Source organism: Serinus canaria, chromosome 11 (assembly GCF_022539315.1).
Source record: "Serinus canaria isolate serCan28SL12 chromosome 11, serCan2020, whole genome shotgun sequence".
Taxonomy (NCBI): Eukaryota; Metazoa; Chordata; class Aves; order Passeriformes; family Fringillidae; genus Serinus; species Serinus canaria.
Window position 1 is genome coordinate 16373739 of NC_066325.1, and position 16006 is coordinate 16389744.

At 44.2% G+C, this 16006-nt stretch overlaps 1 protein-coding gene across 3 annotated transcripts in view; it reads left to right on the plus strand.

Annotated features, from left to right (window-relative positions):
* Window positions 1-15144, plus strand: part of CMIP (c-Maf inducing protein) — a 130630-nt gene extending 115486 nt beyond the window's left edge. For all 3 annotated transcript variants that reach the window (XM_009090745.4, XM_050978835.1, XM_050978836.1), the window contains exons 14-21: window positions 906-1013; window positions 3664-3780; window positions 5132-5272; window positions 6191-6238; window positions 6947-7093; window positions 9040-9145; window positions 10214-10284; window positions 13163-15144. In XM_009090745.4, the coding sequence (XP_009088993.1) occupies window positions 906-1013; window positions 3664-3780; window positions 5132-5272; window positions 6191-6238; window positions 6947-7093; window positions 9040-9145; window positions 10214-10284; window positions 13163-13216 (792 nt within the window). In that variant the 3' untranslated portion in view covers window positions 13217-15144. The remainder of the gene's footprint in view (window positions 1-905; window positions 1014-3663; window positions 3781-5131; window positions 5273-6190; window positions 6239-6946; window positions 7094-9039; window positions 9146-10213; window positions 10285-13162) is intronic.
* Window positions 15145-16006: the final 862 nt, after the last annotated feature.

Genomic DNA, 16006 nt, shown 5'->3' on the forward strand with positions numbered 1-16006 from the left:
TGGCATCAAGGCAGGAAAGCTCCCTCAAACTGTGGGTGAAGCTGTGTCATCACTGCCCAGAACTCCTCATTTCCAGGGGTTTAGCTCTTGGGAGCAGTAGTTACCCTTGTCAGAAGAGACCTTCTTGTCCTAAATGGCACCAGGATTTCATCTGTCACTGGAGCTCTGTGCCCAAAGGAAAGAATTTACCTCCCCCCCACACCTCAAAAATTGAAATGGAACATCTGTTTCTTCAACTGAAGGGGAAAAAAGAAAAGGAAAAAATAAAGCTTAATTATGACTTCTCTATTAAATTGTGGGACTAAATATAGTAATCTCTACAGTGGGCCAAATTTAGACTAATGGTTGCTCACTGGTGCCAGTTTTCCAGTGCAGCTTCCGTGCTGTGTATCCCTGTTGAGTTTTCCCTGTGGATTTCCTTCACCCTGACTCTGGTCGAATTTTATTAGAGCAGGAGTAATAAGAATTGTTAATGATTGGAATGAGCAAGCCATCAGCCACCACATTTGGTATGCAGATCACATCAGCTGTATAGACACACATGCTGGGAGGACAGGGGGGGAATTACAGAAGCTGAGAAATTTGTGGGGGTTTTTTTGTTTGGATTTTTGGTGGTGTTTTTTCCAAGTGAAAGGAGCTGTTCTAGATTAGAGCCATTTCATGTTTGATTTGTGAAAAGGGAATGAAAAGGGCCATGCAATAAAGGATGGTGCAGCTTCCCTCTTGGTTATACTGAAAAAATGGATTCTGGGAGGGGAGACTGGCCTGCAGCTCTGCAGATTGGAATATTAACCAGGAGATTTCCAGCAGTCCCTGGTTCTGCAGTTACTTTTGGCCTGGTGTGGGAGATGCTGGTGGTTATTGGCAGGAGCTGTAACCATCCCAATGTGTTCACTTCTTGGCAGGTGCACTCGTGTTTGCTGAGTGTGAGGGCTGGCAAGGATGGCTGGTTCCAGCTCTACAGCCCTGGGGGAGTGGCCTGTGATGATGATGGAGAGCTCTTTGCCAGTATGGTAGGTGTCTGCGGTAATGTGAGTTTACAAACTTTGCAAATAAAGTACCTAGTGCCTAGTCAGCAGTAACAGGATTTGTTTTTGTCAAAAAACAAATTATCAAAATCAATATTTTGTTAACCGTGAGTGTTCACCAGAAAATCCAGATCTTTCTGCCACCAAATCCATCGACCTCCCTTGCAGTCACAGTTTGGTCAGCAAGTTCCTGTTCTCTTTTTGAACCTTGGCATGTTTTCTCACTGGTAGTGTAACACACAAACCATGCTTGTGCATCTGCATGTGTTTCTGTATTTGTAAATATCTGTCTTTGTCTGTCTGTATAAAAAAACTCTCACAGAGAACATGGAAAACTGGGAGGCAGACTGTACATCCACACCTATAGTTTACATTTATAACCTACCCTGGAATTTAAAACCAACAGTTACATTGGTTTCATCGATGGATGGATGGATGGATGGATGGATGGATGGATGGATGGATGGATGGATGGATGGATGGATGGATGGATGGATGGATGGATGGATGGATGGATGGATGGATGGATGGATGGATGGATGGATGGATGGATGGATGGATGGATGGATGGATGGATGGATGGATGGATGGATGGATGGATGGATGGATATAAAAAGGTGTTACCAGTGTCTCTACCCAATTACATTGTTGTGAAGAGGTGTAATTAGAAACCAGCATTCCATTTCCAGCAGTTATTTCTTTTGTAACTCTGAGAAGGGCTAGACAGAAGATAACAGGTTTTAAACAGGTGCTTAAACCACATCACTCTCTTCCTGTGCAACCTGGGTCAAGTCACTCTCTGTATGAATTCTCCATATACCAAGTAAGATGGAAATTATATTACTGCCTTTCCTTGGTAAGGGGAAAACATTTGTTGAAGTTGACTTTGGGTACATAGTGAAGTGACTTTCTGCACTTTGTGCATCTCCTGCATTCTGAACATTTTGGGACATAAAGAACATCAATGTCTGTCTATACCCTTAAATTCAGATGGATCAATTACCTCTGAAACTGATAATGGAAGAAGAGTGTTTACAAAAGGTTTCACCCCTCTTCACTGTTCATCTGTCTTTTATCTTCGAAAAGAAAATTTCTTCAGAACTGTATCATTTCTCCTGAGAGCCATTCAGGATATTTATGAGCATCAGGAGATGGCGTGCATGAGAAAGCACAATGCTAACACACATTAATATGCAGCACTCTGTGCCCTTTGCAAGGATGTTGATAAATACTTAAAGAGCTGCTAACGACTAACCATAAAGTTGGAAAAACACCCTGTTCTGAGATGCACCTAATGTTACTTTACTGTCACTGTCAGTATTTTCCATTGCTCAAGAAAATCTCTAAAAAAACTTAATGAAAACTGCATGAAATTAAATCTCTCTTGGCTTGGAGGTTCACATTTTTAAAGGCCACCTGAGCTGATGGAGGCTTAAGGAAAAAAAGATTTTCTGTTTTTCTAAAGAGCTTGCTGATAATGAAGCCATGATTCACATAAAATTGACCTCATCATGGCATGGTTGTGATATTTTAGCAGTATTGAACATACTGCAGGCTATGCCATGAGCCAGGGGGGCCACAGAATGTATTTACAAGGTTATTGTAGGGTAGTGCTGGTGTTGAGTCCACATAATGGAGCTCTTCCTGCCTAGGCTGTTGGAAAATGCAAATTCTCACTGAGTGCTCTGCAGCAAATGGTGAATCAGCCATCTGGGTTATGAAATAAGACTTTCTTCTATGAACCCAGGCTTCCCTGCATTTAATCTCTAAGGCTTTTACATTGGAAATAATATGACCAACTTATTTTCTGAGAAGAGACACATTTGATTTGTACAAGTGGCTTTGCATTTCTGCCATAGGCATTATTGTGTGATATCAGATGGTGCTTTCTGGAGCTTTCAGAGAGTCTGCACAACAGTTTTGTCAGCTCAGGGACTCGAAGGAGTGCCACTCAGGGCATGTTCTCAACAGTCCTTTCTTTTCAGGGAAAACTGAAGCAAAAGAGAAAGCAGGATAGTGGCCCAAGAGCATGAAAACCCCTGAAGTCATCTCTGGCTTAGTGCTTAGGGCTGCCAGATTTTCTTGAAGCAGTCCTTCCTTCCTTCCTTCCTTCCGCAGTCAGGTCCTGTCTGTTCATCCTGAACAGGTGATTTTGTCTGTCAGCAGCCCTTATCCAAGGCCAGCAGATTGCCAGCAGCACTGCCTTTTACCTAGACACCCAGCCCACACAGCCCCTGCTCCCCAGCTGGCATTTCCAGAGAAACCCAAGCGCAAACAGATGCGAAAGGAAAATCCCCAGTGCTTCCCCCGGGGCTGGGTTCATCAGGTTACTGGGAATGGGGGCAATTGCACAGCTGCTCTGATGTTTCCTGGGGAGCCTCTGTCAGGCTGTCAGCTGGGCTCCTTTATGGAATAAAACTTCCCACTCCCTCAAATCTTGCTGGGCATCACCTTCTTTGAAAAGTCACTTCCATTCAGCAGTAAAGCTGTTGGGACACTGCAACCCTAACTGTAAAGATTCCTTTTGGTTTATTGCAAATACTTAACACTTTTTGACTGCTTAACAATATCCCTTCCAGAGGTATTTGTGTTTCTTAGGCCTACACCCTTAATTTTACCTCTGTTTCTTGAATAGGTTCATATTTTAATGGGATCCTGTTATAAAACAAAGAAATTCCTGCTTTCACTGGCTGAAAATAAATTGGGACCTTGCATGCTGCTGGCTTTGAGGGGTAACCAGACGATGGTAGAGGTAAGCCCTGAAAATGTGTGGCCATGAGCAGTGTTGAGTTCACAGTGCCTTTCCCAGAACTGGCTCTCTCAGGGGTCAGGTTTGTGTTATGTCAGACCCCAGCAGTGGCTGGTTGTGTTTCTCTGAATGAAGGGGAACAGAATATTGTTGTTCTGTAGATATGAGTGTGAATTAAATGAAAGGTGGGTGCATGAATTTTTGGACAAAGAGGTTGTTTGCTGGAATGCAGCTGCAGAGGTTAGGATGGGAAATAAATGGCCATGGTGCTGTAGGCTGTGGTGAGAGATCCCAATTCACAACCACAAGGCTTTTCCATGATGAAATGCCTGATTCTTGTCTTTGCCACCTGCAAAATGAGCAGTGCACAGGAAGTGCCTTTATGAAACCTTAATACACATTTTTTATGCTATGATTTGTTATTTTTGTTGTGCTAATAGTTTATATGTATTTTTTGGGGTTTCCTAAGTTTCTTGATAAATGTCATTATCAGCAGAAGGAGAGTAGATAAATAGATGGAAAGAGTTACAGTTTTTCATTTACTTAGATTTTTGCATGCAAATTTAATCCAGTAAATAAAGGAGCATGCTGCATGCATTTGAATATGATGTTGCTGGGTTTTTTTTTCTTCATTAAAAATAATTGAAATTGTGGAGGGAATAAAAGCTTTGCATTTTAATTGCAATGGCATGATACATAGGAAAGGAAAGGAAAAGCAGTGTGATGAGACAGCTTGTGTCCTAAATCTGTGTGACCCACTGGAATCATCCCTTGGGATCTGCCTTGCTCCTGGCAGTCCCTTCCCCAGGGAGAGCTGGGTGTGTTCCCAGTGAGGTGGGGGATGTCCTGGCCACAGCAGAGAGCCCCCAGCATCTTCTCTTGGAGCCTCTGTGCCCTTTGCCCATCCTGCCTCGTGGACTGGGTGCACCTCACACGTGCTCTGCTTGCACAGAAGCCCCAGCACTTAGGGATGGGAAATCCCTGGTGTGCAGTGTCCCAGCTCTGCCTGTGCTGGATGGATTGTAGCTGTTCTGGAGAGGGCTGTGGCATGGAGCCATCTCCCAGGTCTGATGCAAATAATTGCACCTCTCAGTCAGAAGGAATGAACACTAATGGGAGGGGCAGGATAGTCAGGCTGGCTTTTGGAGATTACACTTCATTCTTTACAAATAAAAAATTAATTTCATGTATTGGAAGTGGCATAAATATTGCTATGATATCCTCTAACCTCCTTATTGCATGCTCTTAAAACTTACCCAGGAATTTAAACTGCCATGCCCAGTGTAATTAGGATATTTGAAAGAAATGGAATGAAAACCCTGCACTGACCACTCTCCTTTTGTTCTGCTGCTAGATTTTGTGTTTGATGCTGGAATACAACATCATTGACAATAATGACACCCAGCTCCAGATCATCTCCACCCTGGAAAGCACAGACGTGGGAAAGAGAATGTATGAACAGCTGTGTGAGAGGCAGAGGGAGTTAAAGGAGCTGGTATGTCACCCTGCACACATTGCCATAGCACACTGGGCTCTGTGCTCTCCACAAATGGAGGTACAAAAGAAAGACAAGCAGGGTGTGAAATTCCCAGTTAACAACAGGATGGGAGCAGTCCTCAGAGGATTTTACTGTGAATATATATACTGTGTGATATTTACTGACGTGACTAATCCCATACTATGTTTATGAATGATATTCAATAACCTGCTTAGGATCCCTGGGAAGGAATAAAGGTGAAACCCTGCTGTCTCAAGATCTTACAAGTCAGCTTGTCAAATTCTGCCACCTTTTGACATATGAGTAGCAAATGGTTCTGGTGCTGGCCAGCATTTCTAAATGCTCTGGCATTCACTGCATTTCACTGAGATGGTCTTTAGGTCTAGTTCTCAGAGCTAGAGCCTATAGAAAAAGATTCTTCCTGATTTTAAAGAGAAAGACCCACAGATTTCAAATGGACCTGCTCACATTAGCACTTTTTCACATAGGCAAACATACCCACAAACTTCCTCTTCCCTTTTTCACATTTTTATTTGTCTTTAACCCCTTCTCCCAGCCTGAAAAGTAGATGCTTTTTTTGAAGTCAAACAAATTATTTTATCAGCTGCCCCATCTTAACCCCTTTGCTCACTTTGCCCAGCATTTTAAAGCTGTTTCCTTTAAGGTGAAAGTAGCCAAATGCTGGCAGGCCAAAGCAGACAAATGGCATGAAAACCCACTTAGCTGTGGTTAGTGGGTGTCCCCAGGGACACAACAGGCACACTCAGGGCAGGGGAAGCAGGGATGAGAGGGAAGGGCTGGCAGGAAGCTTTGAAATGGGAGCAGGGTTAGCGCTAGTGAGGAGCTTGCTGTACTTCAGTGAGTCTGAAATGTAGAATGGCAGCTTGTTTGACCAAAATATCTTCTCTTTTCCAGCAAAGAAAAGGTGGCCCCACAAGGTTAACACTGCCATCCAAGTCCACAGTAAGTTAATGGTGTCAATAGAAAAACACCTTTGTCTTTCCATATTTAAACACTTCATTTATGTTTGCCACGTGGCACAGTGGTTTTTTGGGTAGTTAGTGGGGAGCCATTCCACTTGCTCTGTCAACATGGGCACATTTCTGCTCTTGGGTCTGTGCAGCAGTTTCCAACACCAGCAGCAGGCTCTCACATTTAGTGCTGCTCAGATTTGGAATGGCAGCTCTGGGGACAGAGTTTTGCCATTACAAAGGCGAACTTCACAATGTCCAGTTCTGGATTTTAGTCATGGAAGTCTCAGAGACCCAGCACCATTGCATTTAAGCTTGATGCAAACCCAGACTAACTTCACTGAGGCCAGGTAATGGTGCTGAGCACAGGTGGAACCTGGACTTCATGGTTAAATCTTTATGATGTTTAAAGACTCAGCATTTGCTCTGACATTGAAGCCTTTGTGTCTCACAAGGATACACATGCAAAGGACATTTTTGTCCTGATGTTTGGACAAATTTTTCCCAGGGTGTGTGAAGCAACGCTGCCACAAGAGCCCAGCTGCTTGCCAAACAAACAGAAACTGCTCTGTGTGGTTCTCTGTTACTGTAAACAAGTGGAGCAGTTGTGCAACTCGCTCTGGTTACCAGTATCGGTGACACCACACACTTCCAGGCTGGGCACCCACAATCTCCCTTACCAATCTCTGTCTGCTTTCAGGATGCAGACCTGGCCCGCCTGCTGAGCTCAGGATCTTTTGGGAATCTGGAAAACCTCAGCCTGGCCTTTACCAATGTGACAAGTGCTTGTGCTGAGCACCTCATCAAACTGCCTTCGCTCAAGCAGCTGAACCTGTGGTCAACTCAGGTGAGTGCTCTGCAGCTGAGGCTCAGAGCAGGAACCAGTGCTGACTAATTCTGAAATTCCACACTACGTCAGCACAAGAAGAGTGTGTGAAGAGGCTTGCTTAGATGACTTTGTCCTCCTGCTATTTTTACAGGGCCTTCCTGTGGTTTAGCTCATCTTGGCAGCTGTTTTTTATTCTCTTCACCCCTTTTTTTTTTCTCCAATTTTTAATTTTTGTTTTATTTTTAATTATAAAAGTGTTGCTGCTATCTTGGGTTGAATGAACATGCCCATGTTCCAGTTGGGCATGGTTGCTCCTGTGTCCTGAGTAGGACCTTTGCTGCTGTTCATCTGGGAAATGCTTCTGCTTTCACCCAGTTAGGATGAAAAAATGATGTTGTGCAGCTCATATGGTCAAGCAAAGCACAGTCTGTGCTTTGTTTAGGCAGTGAATTGCTTGAAAGCTGATCAACCCAACAGCAACAAAAAGAAACTCAGATAATGAATAAGTAGAAGGAAATTATAATGAGAATGTGATTATTTTGTAAGCAAAAAAAGCCCCAAGTTAACTGAACAAATTACTCAGCTGTTGACTGAAGGAACTTCTAAAATTAAATTTTTTCTTCTATGTTTCCCTGCTGGTTTTGCTCTCTGAGGTTCTCCACTGAATAGGTTTCCCCCATTTTCTGTTAGCACCTATTTATAGTGCTCACTGAAAATGCAATTATAGTCAGTGCAACCACAAAAAGCAGCATTTTTTTACCGAAATGTCATGTAAATATTTTGTTTTGTTTTCCTAACTACTTTGTATCCCAGAAATATCCTTTTTTTTTTTTAATGGGGAATATAAAGTAGAAACTGATTGCTTGCTTGTTTTAACTGTTTGTATGTCCTCCAGATTTGTCTTAACAATGTAACTTTTGCATCTGAGAAACTTTGATGCTTTTTGTTCAAAATGAGTTTGATTTTACTGAACAAAGAGCCTGCTTTTTGTGAGTGGGTTTTTTTTTTAATTAAAAAGGAGAAAAAAAAGGTTTTAGATTCCATTTTATTTTGCGATATCCTGGTTCCCATTAATCTAGAATTTAGAAACAGCAGAAACCAAGTGGGTCAATAGAACAATTCCCAATCAATAGTGCATTGTTCTTGAGACCAAAATAGCTAATTAGTACCACTTGCACTGTGCTTTTTTTGTGTGATGTGGTTGGGAACTGGCTGAGGCTGCCATAACCGTCGTGTATAGCCTGGGTGGGAGCCCACTCGTACTTAGTCCAGGCTTCAAAGGCACCAGTCCAATTAAGTGGTGGCCTGTGGTTAAGTGCACACAAGTCACTCAATTTCTCTGTTCCCTGCCTGCGAGACAGAGATCACAGAATCACAGAATAATGAGGTTGGAAGAGACCTGTAAGATCATCAAGTCCAACCTATGCCCTAGCACCTCAACTAGACTATACAACACCAAGTGCCATGTCCACATGGCACTTGGTGGTCACACATCCAGAGATGGTGATTCTACCACCTCCCTGGGAAGAGCATTCCAATACTTTATTATTCTTTCAGTGAAAAATTTCTTCCTAATATCCAGCCTATCCCTCCCCTGACATACCTTGAGACTGAGTCCTCTGGTTCTGTCAGTGCTGCCTGGTGGAAGAGACCGACCCCACCTGTCTACAACCTCCCTTCAGGAGGTCATAGAGAGCAATAAGGTCACCTCTAAGGCTCCTCTTCTCCAGGCTGAACAGCCCTAGCTCCTTCAAATGTTTGTGTTCCCAGCCCCTCACCAGCCTTGTTGTAGATAAAACTCTTTGCTTTCTCTGCTGTCATTGGTGATGGCGGTGAGCAATGGAGGGCTTGGCCAAGCCCCATTTCCAGGGCCCTGTTTGCACTGAGGTTCTTGCAGAGGTGTGGGTGGCCCAGCTCATGGTCTGACCCAGCTCATGTCTGACCCAGCTGTTTGTGCCCCGCAGTTCGGCGACGCGGGGCTGCGGCTCCTGTCCGAGCACCTCACCATGCTGCAAGTGCTCAACCTGTGCGAGACCCCCGTGACGGACGCCGGGCTGCTGGCACTGAGCTGTGAGTGACAAACAGGGGCTGTGTGGGACACTTGGGTGGCTTCTGAGGAGTTGGTGTGGGTTTGGGCAGGAGGTGGATCTCTCAGTGCTACAGCGCTGCTTCTGCTGGGGTTTGGGACAGGCTGTGGCTGTGGTTGGGTTTGATTGTCCCTCCTCACTGTCCAGCCCTGTCCAGCTGTGGGATGGTCACCTGAGCCTGATGGCACTGGCTGGCCTCGTGTTGGCTTTTTGTCCTCCTGAGCCATACTGTACTCTGGCACCTGTCCCCATCTCACGTGGTCACCAGCTGCCCAGGGACTTCCCAGATTTCTTCCTGCGGTATCCCCTCTGGATGGGACCTGCCTTTGTGCTGCAGGAGGTGAAGATTGCAAAGCCACCTGGCAGCTTCTCTGCAGCTGTGTGCAGCAGGTTCCCTACTCCTCCTGGCATTTTTTGTTCCTTCGTTTTTGGGGAGGTGAAACTCTCCCTGTTCTTGGTTTAAACAAGGCAAGGCAAAGCGAGGCATCCAGGATTCCCTGAGCACTGAGAGGAGCTCGATGTGCTGGAGTGAAACTCCCTCCTGCTCCCAGCAGTGCTTTGCAAACCTCACTGCTGGGTTTGGAGGGCTACTTTAATAGGCTTGATCCTAGGCAGACGTGCCAGACAGGCCAGTAGTTATGGCTCATCTTAGGAAACTATTCTGCTAAGTACTGGAGCCTAAAATGGGAATGGGGGGAGGAGAGGGAGGACTGCCAGATCAGCATGGCCCCTGTGAGCACCACGCAGAGCACTGAGAACGGGCACCATTCAGAATAATGTGCAGGAAACCGATTATGAAAAGTTGACTGAACTCCTTTGAAGTCAGCAGTCTTAAGCATATGCTTAATGGCCCTTCCTAAATAGGGACTTTTTCCTGGATGAGGGCCCAAACAGCTGTTTATCCGTTTGTATTTCTATATTTTATGCTATTCAGCTTTTTCCTGGGAGTGCTGCACATAGTCGTGTCTTGTTTATGCTTTGGCCTACTGCAAGCATGATATTTTAAGAAAATGCAGCATGATCATAAATATATGTGTGTTTTCTCTTTCAGCCATGAAGAGCCTGTGTAGTTTAAATATGAACAGCACCAAACTTTCAGCGGATACCTACGAAGATCTCAAGGTATTTGTGAATTGCATCCTCTAAAGATGAGAAGTCTGTAGCAAGAGCATGGTGGTGATGCCTAGGGCAGGGAGAACTGGCCCTATGGAGTGGGTGGCATGAAAGTTATCTGAAGAGGGTGAAGTGGATTATTTTGTGGATATAATGACTGAAAGCAGCATTGTGAGGTTGCTGGCTTCAATAGACCCAGGAAACATATAATATACTGAAAGGAGAAGTATGAGATAGAATCAGCAGCTCAGTCTTTTTGCCTGTGCTATCAACAGTAAAGGCTTTATCAGTAAAAGTTTCATAAATTGATTGTTTCTGATGAGGATACAGAGACAGGTACAATCTAGTGCACACCATATCCTGTACTGTTAACAGGACCAAAAGTAATTTGGGTCAACAGTATTGTGAAGCTTTGATTTGGAAAGCAAAGTGAGAACTGAAAGCATCAAGGAAGATGCAAATTTATCTTGACACCTCTAGGACTGGAAATGGGCTCTGAGCAGAAACGTCTGCACAGATGCCCAGTTCTGAAATTTGGCATGTAATGTCTGGTTTTTCTGTGAGTTTATAACCACTTAGGCAAAATGGTGCAAAGACCCAGGTTGTAGCCCCAGGTGTTTTCAAAGCTTGCCTGAGATGTGTTGGCTTTCATGACTTTGCTTTCATTCTGGTGGTGTGTGAGCTGCATCTCCCAAAATCTTACCTTAGAGACCCAAGGACTCAAGATGAAACTTGACATTTACTTGTCTTGGATGTTGAAACAGATTGGGCCACATTTACTTAAAAGGTCACAACCTTGGGTTGAGTTTGAAACTTGAAGCAAGTCCTGTAACTGCTCTGCTTTCAAAATTCACTGCAAACATCTATCTTTGGTTCTGTGTGGAGCCAGGGCTCCCTCAGGGACTCAGCTGCAATGTTGTTTGCATGGAGTTTTCAAGATCAAGTTTTAAAAACTTGTGTCACAATTGTATATGCAAAGAAGTCCTTGGAATTAACAGCTGGCTTGCAGATGGGTTCACACAATGGAGCTTGTATCAGGCCCCAGGCATTTACAGACAATCAAGGTCAATGCTGTATTTGGCCCAGGGCTCTGAAATTGCATCTATTGAAAGGCTCCCCTGGTCCCACCCCTGCTTCTGAGCCCCTTTCCCACTCACTTCTTACTGAAACTCACATTTTCCTAACTGGTTCCCTCTGCTCTGGTATGGCATTAATAGCCCTTAGCAGCCACAAAAGAAAGTGGCTTGCCAGGGCAAACAGCAAAACTGCCTGTGAGCAAAGTCCTGATGATTGCAGAGAATTCCAAAAGCTGAGAAAACAGGCAGGCATCACTTTTTCCCCTTTCACCTCTTCCCCTGAGATTTATCTTGGTGGCCATTATTTTAGGGCTCTTTGTGTGTTCAGAGGTAGTAGTTTCTCTCCCTAGGGCACATGGTTGTAGGTTTGTTAAGAGCAGCTGAGACTTCAAAGAGCCTATTTTTGATACAAATCTTTCCTCCTTCTCACATTGGTCTGCAAGAGCATTTGGGGCACAAGCCAGTGATGACATTTCCTCTCAGCTCCATCCCCCACCCCACTAAACACGCTTGCACACACACAGACACCCACATATGTACCAGGCAGGCTGAACCAGACAATAAATAAACACCCACTACTGAAGTCATTATTGCCTAACTGAAAAATTATTTGCTGGCAGTGTCTGTAGGATTATGAATAGCTCTTATCAAAATACACGCGCACATAAATCAAGGAGTGAGGTAATAATGACTCCTAGAAACTTCCAAGTCCTCAATTATGCCCTGGCCTAATTAAATGTGTTTATTTGTTTTGAGAGAATTAGCCATGCAGTTATGGTCAGGGAACGTGGAAAAGGGATGGAGGAGTAGGAGCAAAGAGCTAATCCCCGTCTGCCTCGAGTGGGGTGATCCAGGCATGATATGGCCAAAAGCAGCAGAGTTGTGGAAGGGAGACCACAAAGACACCAAAAGTTGCTAATGCTCCACGAGTTGTTTTAGTACGTGGAGGGTAAAATCGGCAGTGTGGAGGCTGAAGGAGGAACGTGTCTCTCTTTGCTGCAGTTTGAGTGCACCGCCTTCACGGTGAAAGTTGGACAGATATGTTCTGCTAAGCATTTGCATAAAAAAGATGGGGGTCTGATCTGGACCTGGTGGCTGGTGCATGGGTTTTAGAGCAGGTGGGACTTAGTTCCATGTGTCTGTAAGGGCTCGGCATCCTGTTCCTTTGCTGCACCCACCTGCTCTGCCTCACTGCTGAGCTCAGCACTGGGCCCAGGGTGTCACACCTCTTCCTGCAATTGGTGGTTGACAGATCAGTCCTCCCAGTTTGCTGGGAGGTGCTTTGTCCCTTTCTATGGCCCTCCTCCAGATTTGGATATGACCTCTGAATTGAGAAAGTCCAGGGATTGTTTCCACACAGGAGCTCCCAGGCCAGAAAGCTGTGTCTGCCCTTTACCTCTCCTGGGCTGCCTGTCTGTCATCCTCACCACCAGTGGGGCTCTGTGCTTTCCTAGCCAAGAGGAGGAGATGCTATCATCCTCTTTTGGGAGCCCACATTCAAAATACAAGTACAATATTCAGAGCTGTGCAGGTCCCAGGCTTGCTGTCACACAGAAAGTCACAGGACACAAATTTTTTTTGACCTTTACCTACCTTGGGCAGCCAACCATCAACACCAACAGCAGCGGGGCAAGGTGCTCTCCTTCCCCAGGAAGTTCTTTCACCCCTCCCTTCTCTATTCCTCCTCCAGATTTGGATACCACTGCTCTGTTGGATAAGCACAGGGAATGATCCCACACAAGAGATTTGACAGGAACTTTTTACCTGAGCCCTGAACACGTTGTTAATTCTGACCTTTCCTCCCCTCACAGGCTAAACTCCCCAACCTAAAGGAGGTGGATGTCCGCTACACCGAAGCCTGGTGAACTCTCCCTGCCTCCCACTCTTCTCTTTTGCTTCTTGTGAGAAGGAAAAGATTTTTAAAACAGACAGATTGAAACAAACCTGAAAATAACTTTTGGCCAATTCCTGTAGAGCAGTGAGTCTGGGGACTTGGTGGCAGGAGTTGTGGTTGTGGGGTAGGAGAGTGGAGTTGTGTGTGTTGGGAGGATGGGGCAAGCCTGGACCCCATCGGATTCTTTCAGCTTTGTGATTTCAGAATCAACATAATTTAAATTGAAAAGGAAGGAAACAAACAAACAAAAAAAAGGACTTTGTAGCAGCAAGAGGATTATAAAGAGGAAAAAAACACCTTTGTGGATTTTATTTGCCTTTGTGTTTTATGCCGTGTGGAGAAAAAAAATATATTCCTTTGTCTTTACTTACCTGGGTTTCCTTGGCTGGCACCCAGCCAGCCAGAACTCCTGTTTCACCAGTTTGCTCCAGAAAATCAAACTTCAAAAATCTCAAGAGAAGAAAACCAAAACCAATATGATTTTCACCTCCCCTCATGTTCTTGCAGTTGTTATGCAAAGTAATTTTGTTGTACATAAGATTTACATAATGCACCTATTTAAGAAAATGGTTCACAAATAACAGGTCTGGGACCTGTCTTTTATTTATGAATTGTTAATTCTTTTACCCTTTTTTTTTGCGTATAGTACTGTATAAACTAGTTTGCTGTCTTGTTGTTATTATTATTTTTTTTAAGGAAATGTCCTCCTTGAAGAATTGCCTTTTAGTAATGCAAACTGTATTATACTCCCTCTTTGTCAACATTCATCGCGTTGTCTTTTTGATTTCAAAATGCCTCAAATGTTATCAAATAGGAAGGAAAATCTTTATCAAGGGGGGTGTGGTTGTTGGGGAAGGGGGTGCAGGGATTAATAAAAGTCACAATTCCTTCCAAAGTCTGAAAATTTTCTTTAGTCTTTTAAGCCATGTCAGGTTTAAACAGGGGAGATGGGGACAAGACGTTTCTTTTGCCAATGGGGTGTTTGCAAACTGTAGATTTTATGAGTTGCCTCCGTTGTTTTCTGTTTACGTCCGATATTTCAAAACAAGAAAAAAAAGCTCTCCCTCCACTTTGTGCATCAGCTTTTTCTGTTTGTTTTTTTTTTTTTTTATTCCCTCCCTCCCCTCATTCCCTGCCCTGTCCCGTGCCCCCCTCCCTGCCCTGTTCTGTGCACGCATTGTTCTGCATGTTCCTCTGGGGAGGCTGAGGAAATCGCGGTGTTGCTGATCCGATAGCTCTGACCTGTCTGTAAATGTGACTGCTACATTTTTCAAATTCCACAGTTGCTTAAAAGATGATTTTTTAAAAATTGTGGTTTCTTTTATAACTATGCTGTCGACTTTTTTTTTTCATAATGAGCCTTCATTGTACAGAGCTGCTTATTTAAAAAAAAATCAAACAAAAACAAAACAAAAAGAAGTTTTTTCCTCTGTTTAACACTTTTATTTTATTCTTCAGCACCTCAAGGTTTCACATACAGCCAATGTAATTTTTTATATAAATATATATATATTTAATCTTATTCAATGGAAAGCCAAGCTTTTTTGTTCAGGTTTTTTTGTTGTTTTCTTTTTTTTAAAGTTTGTTGCTATGTAGACAACCCCATCCCAAATGATGTTGTTTTTCTCTTTTTTTCTTTTTTTTTTAATAATGAAACTGAAATTGAGTCTTAACTCATGTAGTGTGTCAGGTTTTTCCCTCCCCTTCAAATCCCACACTGTATGAAGATGCAGTATGGGAAGGAAGAAGAAGAAGAAAAAAAAAGAAGAAAAAAAAATGCCAACATTTTCCTTAGCACTGTTGCTTTTACCAATGGTTTACTACTACTGTTCTGTAGCTGTGTACAAAGAGATGTGAAATAATTTCAGGCAGAAATAAACTGTAAGTGAATATCTTTTAGCTGCGTGCTTTGTGTTTTCTTTGAAGGAGCCTTTGGCTGGCCAGTGATGTGGGGATGCTGTGGGAGGTGCAGGCTCCAGAGCAGGGGACCAGCAGACAGCCAGGGTGTTTGCCACCCCTCCCCAGGCTTGAGGAACCACCATGGAGAAGGAGGAGAGCAGCTGAACTCTGTATGTCCTGTTTTTCATCCCTCCCCAAGCCTGTTTTGTGCACTGTCCCCAACCCTTGAAAGGCTTAAGGGGTCCTTGCAGTGGCCATCAAAAGAGTTGCATTGGTGAGGAGGTTTCTGTACATTAAGGTGTATTTTAGGGCTGCCTCCAAAAGCAGGGATGTGCTGTGTTTGTGTTCTGCTGTCCTGGATGAAGCCCTGCAGGGTGTGGGCTGGATGCCAGCAGGAGACCTAGCTGGAGCTCCACATCTCTGCCTCCATGTCTGCACAGCTACTGAGCTTCACCTTTCAAACAAATGGGCCCCACTTGAAACCAGCTTCTGCAGGTGTTCGGAGAGCTGCCTTTGTCACCTGTGTGACCTGGCTCCTGTACTCTGACTTTATCTGTATTTCTGTTCTGCTCCACTAAAGAGACTTCAGGACACGGAGAAACACAAGGGTTTGTACCATGCTTCCAGCCAAGCTAAGAAGTGCTCACAGGATGGCCCTTGATAAAGAGAATAACTTGCCTGTATTTTTTTTTCCCTTCACTGAAATCAGACAGCTGTAGCTGAGTCTGTTGGGCTTTTTGGGTGTTTCCCCTTGAGCAGGCACCACTGCATGTGGGCTGTCCTGCCCTGGCAACAGCAAGGAATTCATAAAACCTTTCTGGACCCAGAAGAGCTTGACATGCTGGACAGACTCCTAGCATGT